The 12,993-nt window shown below is 31.5% G+C and overlaps 3 protein-coding genes across 7 annotated transcripts; all 3 read right to left on the reverse strand.

The window, feature by feature from the left end:
- Positions 1-3,093: 3,093 nt before the first annotated feature.
- LOC100801116 (uncharacterized) lies at positions 3,094-3,879 on the reverse strand. The gene has a single exon (XM_003519927.4). The coding sequence runs from the start codon at positions 3,877-3,879 to the stop codon at positions 3,094-3,096; it is 786 nt and encodes a 261-aa protein (XP_003519975.1).
- A 454-nt stretch (positions 3,880-4,333) lies between these two features.
- LOC102669855 (UPF0481 protein At3g47200) lies at positions 4,334-8,190 on the reverse strand. Of its 5 annotated transcripts, none has more exons than XR_005889431.1 (4): positions 7,966-8,190; positions 5,975-7,688; positions 5,018-5,535; positions 4,334-4,471 (listed from the first exon to the last, which is right to left on the reverse strand). XR_005889431.1 is itself a non-coding variant. In XM_006574720.4 (3 exons), exon 2 carries the CDS (start codon positions 7,656-7,658, stop codon positions 6,252-6,254), a length of 1,407 nt encoding a protein of 468 aa, XP_006574783.1. In that variant the 5' UTR covers positions 7,659-7,688; positions 7,966-8,190; the 3' UTR covers positions 4,650-5,181; positions 6,250-6,251. The 5 variants fall into 5 exon arrangements, 3 of the variants coding, with proteins under 3 accessions (XP_006574783.1, XP_006574779.1, XP_006574781.1); XR_005889432.1 differs by lacking the exon at positions 4,334-4,471 and having other exon boundaries at positions 4,650-5,535; positions 5,975-6,029; positions 6,250-7,688; XM_006574720.4 differs by lacking the exon at positions 4,334-4,471 and having other exon boundaries at positions 4,650-5,181; positions 6,250-7,688.
- A 2,401-nt stretch (positions 8,191-10,591) lies between these two features.
- On the reverse strand, positions 10,592-11,286 carry LOC100527152 (uncharacterized). The gene has a single exon (NM_001248721.3). It carries the CDS (start codon positions 11,246-11,248, stop codon positions 10,892-10,894), a length of 357 nt encoding a protein of 118 aa, NP_001235650.2. The 5' UTR covers positions 11,249-11,286; the 3' UTR covers positions 10,592-10,891.
- Between the last annotated feature and the right edge of the window lie 1,707 nt (positions 11,287-12,993).

A 12,993-nucleotide genomic window follows, 5' to 3' on the forward strand; every position in this document is an offset into this window, starting at 1 on the left:
GGGCCTCTGTAGGGGGGTCTGTTAAGACTACATTTTGATTTGAATCTATTCGTCAATGTAAACAGCCCCTTCCTTTGCTTTTTTTATTAAATAAATAAATAAAAGAATAAGAATTAGGTCATCATATTTCTCACTATAAATAAAGAAACTTTTAGTCCAGTCTTACAAAACATTCCTGTTCTTTCTCCTCTGACTCTCTCAGGAACTCTAACAGCAATCGGAGGATCTCTGTAGAGCACCAGAAATGTCACAATTGGTAACGGAGAATGCTTGAGTAACTACATCGAGGTAAGAAATGAATTACTCACACTTGAGATTATAATGAACAGGAATCCCTAGAGGATTAATTTTTGGGTAGTTTTATGAAATTCAATTTTGTTCTTATGTTTTTAATCACAAATTGATTGTGTTTGATGGACCAATTGGTGTCCTAATTCAAAATTGTTGTGAAATTAATAAGTTCTTGTGTTGAGTGTGAATCCTGAAAATTGAGACTTTTCCTAATTAGTGTGAATTGACAGAGTTTCTCTTGTTTGTATAAATCTAAGTAGAATTTTTATTTTTTCTCTTTTCAAATCCTTTTGATTTTTAAATTTACATATATCTTTTTGTCATGAATACTCAATTTTCTGCATTTTATAGAGTGAACGCTTGAAAATTATGTGACAGTACTTTCTTTGCACCTGATATATTGGCCTTTTAATCTTTTTTTTTCTTTCTAAAATTTCCTGCACTGTATATATGTACATATATCGATCCTTTTATTTCACAAGCTTTTGTTTTTCTTTTGCACACGTGAATTATCATGGAACATGTTTATTATCTACATTAATATATATATATATATATATATATATATATATATATATATATATATATAATGCGTTTATTAATTATTGTTATTATTTAAATATGTTTATCTAATGATATGTTGGATACATGTATTTTGTATAGTGACGTGTTATATATATTTGTTACATATAAATATATTTACAAGCTTTGAAGTTAGATATATTTTATTATATACATGTTTATCTATTTGTTAAGTATATTTGTTACTAATTAATTGACATTGAAGATGTTATAGTTTTGCTATGATATGATATTGAAAATTATTCGAGTCGATGTATATATATATGGGTTGTGTCTTGTAAACATTGCTATGAATGTATAATATGATATATGAGAATAAGTGAAGTAAGCAATGAATTGTGAGCTATGAACTGTGTAGTCACATAACTGTAAAACTCTTTAAGAGCGACGAGTTCATGCATGATGAGTTTTGTGATGGGCTCCATTGTGAGAATCCGACGATCATTGGAAGCGTGATGAGTTAAAACGATTTTGAAAATAATTGAAATTTTGAAATGATTGTATGTATTGCATAGTTCATAGGTAGAGTCAGCGTGTTAAAATGATTTATGGGTTGGACCTAAATCAGGAGGGAGAGACCCTGATGGACTCTTTGGAGTCTATGCCTTGGGAGCAAATACATTTTGTTTGAGTGCTCCTTTTAAGCCTGTGCCGATCCCACATGGTTGAAACATTCTCGCAAAATAGAGTGACCATAACTGATCTCCCTATGATTTTACTAAGTGAGAGTGACGTGACTTACCCATTGTGAGGCATGTCTTGTCATGTACTTCTAAGCGCCCGACGAGATTTTTCACTGAAAATGATACCACATTGCATGTAGGCTTGAGTCTAGTGTATCTGTTGTATAATGCTTGTGTTTGACTTTTATCGAGTAAACGATTGAGGTTTTGGTGTTATTTTTTGGAGTGTGTGAACTTGAATAAGTGTGAATAATGTGTGTGATTTTGTGAAGTGATGTTGTTTATGTAAATTCAACCCTAAGTATTATATGTTTCACATGCTCTAGTGTTTTATTATACACGAATGTGATAATTTATTCCCAGTGTGTGTTTGTGTTTGGGTTGAATGTCATTTTGTTTCAGGTGAGCCAGCATATGATGAGTTCCATGCTGGAGATGGAGAGACTTAGTCTTTATTAGAGAAAATGCTCGGATAAATGTGACATCGGGGTATAAGATTTTATTTCATATGTTACAATTTCATAAATAGTATAATTGTTTTATGTTTTCCGCTATTAGTTTGACTTCTTTTCATTCAGAATGGACGACCCTTACACATGTTCATTATAACCTAAATTTAATTCTCTAAGGATCCTTACACATGTTCATTCTAACCCCAATTGCAATAAACTCATCACTTACCTCTAAGCGATGACCCTTACACATGTTCATTATAACCCAAATTTAATTCTCTAAGGATCCTTACACATGTTCATTCTAACCCCAATTGCAATAAACTCATCCCTTACCTCTAAGCGAGCTCACGTGTGTATTGTGACAGCGGCGACATCTCTAGTAATTTCCTGAAATTCCTCAAGTTTTTTCTCTGATTGCTCTAATAAGGTTCTCAAACGTTAAAGATGATGAAAAAGAATTGAAGCCTCCATTTATATTGTCTTCGTGCGATTCCGTTTTCTCTCTCCATGAATAATATCTCACAAATCCCAACGGTGAAGGTGTGCGGAATTGAAGAGACCGATATTAATGATTTTCAATAAATTTCAATTTCAATTAATGAATTAAAGAGAGTTCTCTCACTAGCATTCATCTTATTTATCTTATTTCAATATAACAATCATTATTCGTTCTCTTAGAAGGGCTCAGAATTCTCAAAACCACAACAAATAATGGTTATTTGAGGCAAACATAGCATCATTTCTTAAACTACATATAATCAATTGTTGTTAATTAGAGCGAGTAGCAAAAAAGATCCCATCCTTGTGTCCAACTGTAAGCATCTCCTAAAACTCGCATGAGTGGCTTGTTCTCTGAATCGAAACATTTTCAACAAAAAGGAACACTTGTCCATGAGAAGATAAATGAATAATGATAATTTTTTTGAAAAATGCTCATAGAAGTTGGTATATATCATTGCCAGTTCTATAAATATCTACACCTATCAAGAGCTAGAGAGAAATTTACTAATTGCTAATAAAAAAGTCTTACTAGAAATATTACAAAATGTGATTAGGATTTAGTGTATCATAATTTCTTACCTTTAAAACAATGAGATGACTGAACATATAGCTTGAATTAAAGTAAACAAAAGTAGTAGAACTGCAGCAGTTGTAGATGCTTTTTTCCATGGAGTGTTGAAGTACTCATGATAAAAGATAGCCTTGTACTTGTTGCGAGGGTTTTCATGGAATTTAATCAAATCATGGTAGAGAGTACAATACTCTTCACTCATGTATGACACTATAACATTTGAGCAAAGACTGTTAAACATTTTAACTACAGCATTAGCATCACCCATCCAATTGACTATAATTTTCTTATCAACTAGTATGTTCACATCTTTTTCAGTGTTGATAAGGAAATTTAGTAAGAATAAGAACTGAGTAACATTGGGTGAAAGTATGTAGTGACATTGCTCTAATGCCAATATATTCCTGAACAGTGTCTCTGTCCTATCTTCAATAGTTAAGCATGGCATTTCCATTACACCCTTACGATGATGATATTTCAATTCAAACAAACATTTGCAAGAACTAGCCTTGAATACCATACCCACCTCTGATAGTTGGCTTGCACTTGGTAAATGATTAACCATATAACCTACTTTCAGACTTTCATGATGAATTTTTGATGGTTGCATAAAAGTTCTCAGAAGATCAGTGAAGTGTTTTGGACTATCAATTGTGTTTTCTCTTATGCCAATATAGTTGTATTTTCGAAAATAGTGAAAAGTAATGCTAAGAAATGAGAGAGACTCGACATCTCTTATAGGGCCAATGAAGTCCTCCACGTATTCAACATTCTTAAAGGGAAATTCAACTTTCATACCGGCTTAGCAGAGTTGAATATGTCTTCAAGAACGGAGAAAGGAAGTTGGTTTTCAAGTAGTGTCAAGTCATGAAAAACATCATTGACCAACCATGATTTTGATAAAGGATCTATATCAATGGAAGCCAAGCCTGTATAGAATCTTAGAAAATGCTCAATAATAAAACAAGCATCAACTAGAATCATAGTTAAGAAATCATTGCTGTTGCAATTAATAGGCTCCCCATAACAACTCCGAATTCGCTTTTCCTTCTCAATAAGTCTTTGAAATAAATGCTTCATACTTAACTGCTTGCTTCGATTTAGAAATCTCCGAAGATATTCCAGTTTGAGTTCTTCCATTCGCACCAAAGTGTTGTTCTCTCCATTAGAGTCACGCGGTTTGTGAAACGGACCAATGGAAACAACTTGAGGAGTATAAGCTTTTGGATTACCTTCACGAAATTTCTGTGGTACTTTATAAATGCATTGCTCATTGACTTCAGACATTTGTAGAACCACATTTGGCAGCATCTTGGTCAACTCTGTCTCCAAGTACTGGGCTTGACTTTGTGAACAAATTTGTTGTCCCTCCATTTCCTTAATATTTCCTAGCTTGCCATGGTGAAAGTCATAGATCAACGACATAAAGTTAAGTTGGATCAGGCGTATGACTTAATCCAATAACAGGTTTAGTACAAATCTGAAACTAGGAAGTGTATGCATTACTGGACATGAATATGATTTTTTTTTGGGTCTAGAGTAAGAGACTTTGAGTGTCCCCCAACCTATTGGATCAAAGAATAATCTTGCTCGGAGTGCATGGTTACAGTTGGTGCAAGAAAATTTTGCGCACAATAAGAATCAAATACAGGATTTCTCGTTAAATAGATTGTTTCTCCACGTGTAAACGCAAAGAAGCCTTATATCACTACATCAACCTTATGGGTTATATGAATATGATATATGACATTGACATAAGATACAATATATTTTAAAAATTATAGGATATGTTACGTTTAAGGCAAAACTAATGAAATTAATGTAATATTAAACTCCAAATAGAAACATAAAATTAATGTCAATTGAAAAATATTGTGAAATATTCTTGTAAGCAATTGACAAAAATAGAGCAAAAAGGAGCTAGGAGAAGGAACCTGATAGTGAAGCTGTTAAGGATTAATCTTCAGCAAATCACTTAAACATGCACAGCTCGATCCACTCTTGAGATCTTGAGATAATAGCCTGCTTCAGATTATTCTCATTTTTCCGGAATGACGTTTAATGCTTTATAGAATTTTCATTCATGCTAAACCGAGTCCTTCAAATGGAATAAGTCAACACCGTGAATGGTCAATATTCAAAAGCTGACTTGCACTTTATTAATGTATTAGACTATTAGTAATCGACATTGTCCTTTATGGATTAATTTAATGAAATTGATGATGTGTTCCAACTGTCACCATTTGTCCTAATTATTGCTAGCGGTGCAACCTTGTTAAGAAATTATTAAAAAAAACATTTAAAAAAAGTCATACAAATTTTATGTTCCAAAGTTGGACATCAAACACATAATAGTTAAAAGTTTTATAAAAACAATACAACTAGAATGATTTCCATGATCTTCTTCAGATGATAGTAGCTTGAGGGTGATCAACTGAATCATTACCATTACCTGAAAAATGAAAAATTAAAGCGTGATTCCGAAAACTCCTTAATGGACTATTTTTTTTAGATCTAAGGTATTAATTACCTATCATACATGGAAATTATAAATACTTTGGATGACTCATTTATTCATGTTCAATACATAATGCCAATGGTTTTTCAACACAATCAATTCTTGTAGATTTTTTCAGACGATCAAAATAGGCTACACCTACACGATTATTAATAAGAGATCATGTCATTCACAGTACACAAACACAAACCTACCAAAACCTTCCAAATCTCAAAACAGGGTTACAGGTTTCACTATTCTAGGATTTATAATCTACTGTGAATGTACAGTTCTCTTTTTAACTTTTCCTACTTCCAATACAACATCACATTTTCCTATCTCAAACCCTAATCTATTTTCAAAACCAACCACAGCCACTATGTAGAAAACTCACTTGTGTCCAATGGTAAGCTTCTCTTAAAACTCGCTTGAGTGGCTTATTCTTTGAACTGAAAAAGAAAATATGAACACTTCTCCATAGGAAGATATGAGAATAATGATATTTGGAAAAAAATTGCTCATAAAAGTGAGCACCATTGAAACTTCTATGAAAATCTACTCCCATCAAGAGCTGGTAAGAAAGTTACTAATCAATGGTAAAAAAAAATTCTTACAAGAAATATTGCAACAAAATGATCTGATTAAGATTTAGTGTATATAATTTCTTACCTTCAAAAAAACGAGATGACGGAACATATAGTCTGAATCAGAGTGAGCAAAAGGAGTAGAACTGCAGCAGATGTAGATGCTTTTTTCCATGGAGTGTTGAAGTACTCATGATAAAAGATAGCCTTGTACTTGTTGCGAGGATTTTCATAGAATTTAACCAAGTTATCACAGAGAGAAAAACACTCTTCACTGATAAATGGCAGACCAACATTTGAACAAAGACTGTTAAACATTTTAGCCACAGCATTGGCATCACCCAACCAATTGATAAAAATTTTGTTATCAATTAGTATGCTTGCGTCTTTGTCGGTGTTGACAAGACAATCTAGGATGAACAAGTACTGAGTCATGTTGGGTGAAAGTATGTAGCGACATTGCTCTAATGCCAGTATATTTCTCAACTCCGTCTCCGTCTTGTGATTTATAAGTATGCATGGAATTTCCATAACACCCATATGATGATCATATTTTATGTCAAACAAGCCTGGAGTTAAACTAGCTTTGAATATCAGACCTACCTCTGATAGTTGGCTTGCACTTGGTATAAGTTTATCCATAAAACCTGATTTTAGACTTTCAGGAGGAATTGGAATTGGAAGCCAAAAGATTCTTAGAAGATCAATGAAATGATATGGACGATCAATATGGGCAGGTTCTATGATATAGTGGTTGTATTTTCGAAAATAGTGGAAAGTAATAGCAATAAAGGAGAGAGACTCAACATCTGTAATAGGGCCAGCGTAGTCGTCGTTTATGCCTTTAACATCCTTGTAGGGAAATTCAACAATCATACCCGGGTGAGCAGAGTTGAATATGTCTTCAAGAACGAAAAAAGGAAGTTGATTTTCAAGCAGAATCATATCATGATAAATATCACTTAACAAGCATGGTTCTGATAAGGTGTCTCTTTCTGTTAAAGTTAAGCCTGTATAGTATCTAAGAAAATGCTCAATTATAAAACAAGCATCAACTAGAATCATCGTTAAGAAATCGTCGCTGCTATAACTGACAGGCTCTGCATAATAACCTCTTATCTGCTTTTCCTTCTCAATAAGTCTGAGAAATAAACCCTTCATGCTCAAGTGCTTGTTTCTATTTAGAAATTTCTCAAGATATTTCAGCTTTCGTTCTTCCATTAGTTTCAAATTGTCACCTCCGTTAGAGTACCGTGGATTGTGAAACGGGCCAATTGAAACAACCCGAGGAGTATAGGCTTTTGGATTAACACGGCGAAATTTTTCTGGTACTCTATAAATGCATTTCTCATTGAGTTCTGTAATTTCTGGATCCACTTTTCGAAGCATGTTGGTTAATTGTGTCTCCAAATACTGAGCCTGAGCTTGACTCTCTGAACTACTTGTGCTGCCTATCTCCGAATATTCTGGAATCACTGATGAAGCTCCGTCCATTCCTTAATATTTTCAATTCTGGTGTGGTCACTGCATGTTATAGACCAGCAACATGAAATTAAGTTGGATCAATTAAGTATCACTTAATCCAATAACAGCTTTAGCACGAATCTGGAACTAGGAAGTAGGAAGTGTATATACTATTGGACATGAATGTAATATATGGCGTTGACATACGATGCAATATGTTTTAAAAATTACAGGATAGGTAATTAGAGCAAAACATATAAATTAATGTCATTTGAAAAACATCAAATATTCTTGTAAGCAATCGAAAAATAATAGAACAAAGAGGAGGAGAAACAACCTGATAGTGAATTTGTTAAGAATTAAGCTTCAAGCCTTCAGCAATTCACTTTAACATGAATAACTCCACTCTTGAGCTTTTGAAATTATAACCATCTGCTTCAGATTGTTTTCATTTTTCCGGAATGATGCTTTCTGCTTTATATGATATGCATTCATGCTAAACCAAGTCCTTCAAATGGGATAAGTCAATGCTGGAGTCAACACCATCGTGTATGGCCAATATTCAAAAGCTGCCTTGCACTATATTTATGTATTAGTAATTGGTAGGTAATGACATTGTCCTTTACAGATTTGGCAATTTAATGAAATTGATCTGTTCCAACTGCCACATTTGGCTCTACTTATTGTTATCAATGCAAGAGTCCTACCTCCTACTAGTTCAGTCTAAGGACAATGTGTTCCACGAGCCATTTCCAAACTAAGCTAAATAAATTGGATTGAACTATCAATAGTTTCTAATTGTTGATGCAAAATTAATTTTTCATTCGACACATTTTGACTAAGAAAACGATTTGATAGTCTTCTAGTGGTTGAAAATAGGTAAAGTTTATTCAACATGAAATATATTCTTGTACACATGCAGAATTTACTTTGGCAGAGCATTTGTGTGTGTGGGAAGTGCGACACGATAAATAACTAGATGGGCAAAAAAATAAAGCTAAGAGTTTGTCCATGAGAAGAGTGAATGTAGTCTAACTTGCTTTATAACACTTATCCGCAACATTTTGTTTGCTGATACATAGTTTCCAGAGTAAGTATCATATAATCTTGAAATATAGAAGTGTTATTGTGATTTTCCTGACACTCAGGTTGATGAATCATGCTAATGTGTTGTTGATGAGGCTTAATTGAACTTTGTTAGGATATAAGGAGAAGGAAAAGTTAGTTAAAATGGTTGGACTATTAATGAGTTAGTAGTTACTACAGTTAGGATATTGATTAGTTAGTTAGAGGGGTATATTAGATATAAATAGAGGAAGAAGGGTAGGAGATAAGTGGATCTCTGAAATTAAGATCAAGATAACCATTGAGGGAATTAAAGAGATCAAACAGATGGTACAATTGTTGATCAAGAAAAAGGACATCAATCTTGAGTATGAAAAAGAGGAGAAACAACCCATGCAAGCAGTATCGACTTTGCAGTTGGGTGTGTTGGTAACAAAGTCACAACAAGACAATGATTTAGGAAAAGCTCTTGAAGTTTCTGCCAATGGGAGAATTGAACCCACCAAGGGGGAAGAGCTTGGTATTGAAGACAAAGACTCAAAAATCATTGAGGCTAAGGGGGTTGAGGAAATCATGGTGGAAGAAGCTAAGAATCTGCAGCAGAAAATGCAGGAACAAAAAGCCATGGAAATTGGAATTATATAGAGATTGATTGCACCTACACCACACTAGATCCGCCAAGATGCAAGCTCAAATACAACTCTTAATGGGTTGTCATCAACAAAGCCACAACCCTTAATATTCTTGTACACAAGCAGAATTTAAATTTAAAATTTATTGAAATGAAATCAAAATTTAAAATTTAAAATATGATAAGATTGTTGGTTTAAGATAATGATTGAAATTAAATTTAAAAATATATTAAATTGGATAGTTATAAAAAATATTGAAACTAAAATTTAAGATTTACAAAATTTAAAAGTTAAAATATGATAAGATTGTTAGTTTAAGATAATGATTGAAATTAAATTTAAAAATATATTAAATTGGATAGTTATAAAAAATATTGAAACTAAAATTTAAGATTTAAAATTTAATTATTAATCTGGAATTAAAAATCTTAAAAAATTTAGAAACATACAAATTGTCAATCCGTATGACTCATACGGATCAACAATCTGTATGTTTCTAAATTTCTTTTACGTACTTCTTCTTCTTTTCCGCAGATGAATAATCACCCAACTTTGCTGTATCCTCAACAACGCACGTACATCATCGGAGATAAAAAATGCTTAGAAAAAGAGACTAACGAAAGCTAACGAAAATGAATTACACTAAGGGTGTGAGATTTTATCAAAAAAAAATTATGCAAAAATAAAAATCAAACCTCCTATTTGTAACAAAAAATACCCAAGGGTATTTTTGACATTTTCAAAAACTGCCGAGTGTCCTAACAAAAATGCTAGATGCCCCAAACAGTTTTCATGAGTTAGATAGGGGTTTATTAGATATAAACATGGGAAGAAGGATAGGAAGGAGGGGGATGTGTTCATTTTGAAGATTGGGCCTTAACTCTTTATGAAAAAGAAATCCTTGGAGGAGTATTATCTCTTATTTTTTATTCTTCTCATCCTATTAAATAAAACCTTTTTTTTTTTTGTCATTTCAATTCTTGATTACCAACTATCTTCCTTATCTGCAACTATTAAGACTTTTAATACACATTTATATTTTTTTTTATTTTTTTTATCATATATATATATATATATAAAACAAGCTATATACTACTATTAAGATTGATACACATGTATACACATTTTGTACCCCTAGAAATCTGACAAAATATTGTGTACTGAATTGGGGAAGAATTTTTCATCAGATAAGGAAGAATTGCTTTTGTGAGCTGAATTGGAATCATATTGTGTACTTGTTTTGTGTTATTTAAGATTTTCCATATAGTAAGAATGATATATTAATCTTATGGTTTAGCCGGGCATTATCTGAGAAAAAAAAAATAATGATAAAGGTACTTAATTTCAAACTAAAGATTCATGTTTTACTTTACAGAATCTAAGGACATAACATCTATTAAAGATTACAAGACCTTCCATATATATACATGGATACAAAAGAGACACTCTTGACATACTGCCAAAGTTTGGTGTTGGTTTAACTTGGAGTTTTACGCAACAATCGATTATCACTGCTGAAACTGAGACTATAAGAGACCAAGAAGAAATATAATGAACGCGAAATCCTTATTTCCAGGTTAGTAATGGAGGAGAAGTTCTAGCAGGATTAACTATATTGCCATCAGAATCATATATTATGACACCAGAGAAATCAGGGAGCTGGCACTTCCCACCCATTAGAATGTTCTTCTGCCAAAGTGAGCCATCTTCTTGTCGCTCATCACAAGTGTTCATGACAGCTTCATTGTTGAATTCTATGACAGGTTCTTCTACGAAGGCATAGCAAGAGATCCACTTAGGCCATTTGCGTGAATGAGAAGCACACATAAGCAATGCAATGGCACACACCATAAGGCTCATAACAGTGAAGCCAATATGTGAAATGCTTGGTAGAGGGTGGATCATTACCAGTGACCGAGCCATAGCAATTAGAGAAATTAATCAGAAAGTATATGTTTGATACATTAAGTGGTTATATGACTAACAATATATATAATGTCTTGTGCTTCAATTTGGAATTCTCAACTAGCTAGAAAGTGTAGTTGGTGTATATGGATTTGTTAGCATTTGAATTTTATGGTTTTGGTATTTTACTGAACTTAGAGAAGAGGGAGAGTGGAGTGGTGTAGTTGATCTTCTTCTGTCAAGAGTGGTTGCTAATCCTCTTCAATGAATAACAGAATAAATAAACTTTCACTCAATAAAACACTATCTTTAATTTCTACCAATAAAAAAACATTGATAATGAGAAATTACTCCCTCGTGCCAATCTATGAAACAAAGGAAGGATAATAAGTTGACGGATTTGTTGGGTTTGTTGGCTGGAATTACAACCAATTGCCATAATCTCATTAGTTGAAGGGGTTGGCTTTTTGTTGGATTATTCGTTATAGTAAGTGAATGTTTGGGAACCATTTTTTTTAATAGGAATTTGGGTACCACATGAAAAAGTATTTTTAAGATTGAAGTATTTTTACAAAATGAACATATTCTTACTTTTGGTTTCATTTTGCTTTTATATTCATTAAATTGTATTGGAACGCATACTTCAGTAATTTCAACTCCAAAGTAAACATACATTAAATAATTTAATAACAATATAATATTAGGTTGGATAACTTTTTATGCTTGCTATGTGCATATTTTACTTGGTGGATACTTAACACAGCAGTTGTAAAAGGTGTTTTATTATCTATTAGCTTTTGTAACTCAAAACTGATTCTGTTATTCCTTGTACGTATATAAGAATTTTTTTTTCTGATAAAAAATAATAAAAAAATTAAAATATTAATAATAAAAATAATAACAATAATAATAATAATATATTTTCCCTTTTTACTTACCTATCAAATTACTTTAATTTAAATATTTTATTTCTTCTTCACTTTTTTCACTTCCATCAAATAACTTTTATTTCCATTCTCTTTTTACTTCTTTTCCTTCCTTCCTTTTCAATTTTTACACTTTTATTCTTTTTCATCCCTCACAATCAAACATTAAGTTTATATATATATATATATATATATATATATATATATATATATATATATATATATATATATATATATATATATATAAACCAAAAACTACCTAAAAAAATATCAGATATCATTTGTTCTTATCTTAAATTCCAAACAGAAAACGCATAAAAAATTTGTAAATTATGAAAGTTCCCTTCCTCGTTTATCATTTATTATTTTTCCTTATATAAAATTGTAAATAAAGTGTAACACTTATCTACACTTCATTTCTAAATGATATAAAAGTTATTACTCATAAAAGCTATTGTCTTATCCTTAGATGGCTTTTCAGCTAGACTGATTGAACGGAATATATAAATGTTATAAATTTTTTGATATTTTATTCAATTCTTATGAATAAAAAAATAATTTTTCATATTTTTTATTAATACATTAAATATATAAATCATTAATTGTATAATATAAATCATTAATTTTTTTATTATGACACATATATAATAATTAAGATTAATTTAATGAATATCATAATTACATTTATAATTTAATAAAATACCATAATTTATCAATATGTCATTAATGAAATATCATAATTTATTAACATATCATTAATTCAAATAAAATTAGATTCAAATGCCTTTAAATATATCTAAAAAATTCCTTAATTTATATTATATTATAAATTAAAAT

Source organism: Glycine max, chromosome 2, assembly GCF_000004515.6.
Source record: "Glycine max cultivar Williams 82 chromosome 2, Glycine_max_v4.0, whole genome shotgun sequence".
Lineage (NCBI taxonomy): Eukaryota > Viridiplantae > Streptophyta > Magnoliopsida > Fabales > Fabaceae > Glycine > Glycine max.

Coding starts and splice junctions, on each gene's coding strand:
- LOC102669855 (XM_006574720.4), bottom strand. CDS start 7,658: ATGGACGGAGCTTCATCAGTGATTCCAGAATATTCGGAGATAGGCAGC.
- LOC100801116 (XM_003519927.4), bottom strand. CDS start 3,879: ATGAAAGTTGAATTTCCCTTTAAGAATGTTGAATACGTGGAGGACTTC.
- LOC100527152 (NM_001248721.3), bottom strand. CDS start 11,248: ATGGCTCGGTCACTGGTAATGATCCACCCTCTACCAAGCATTTCACAT.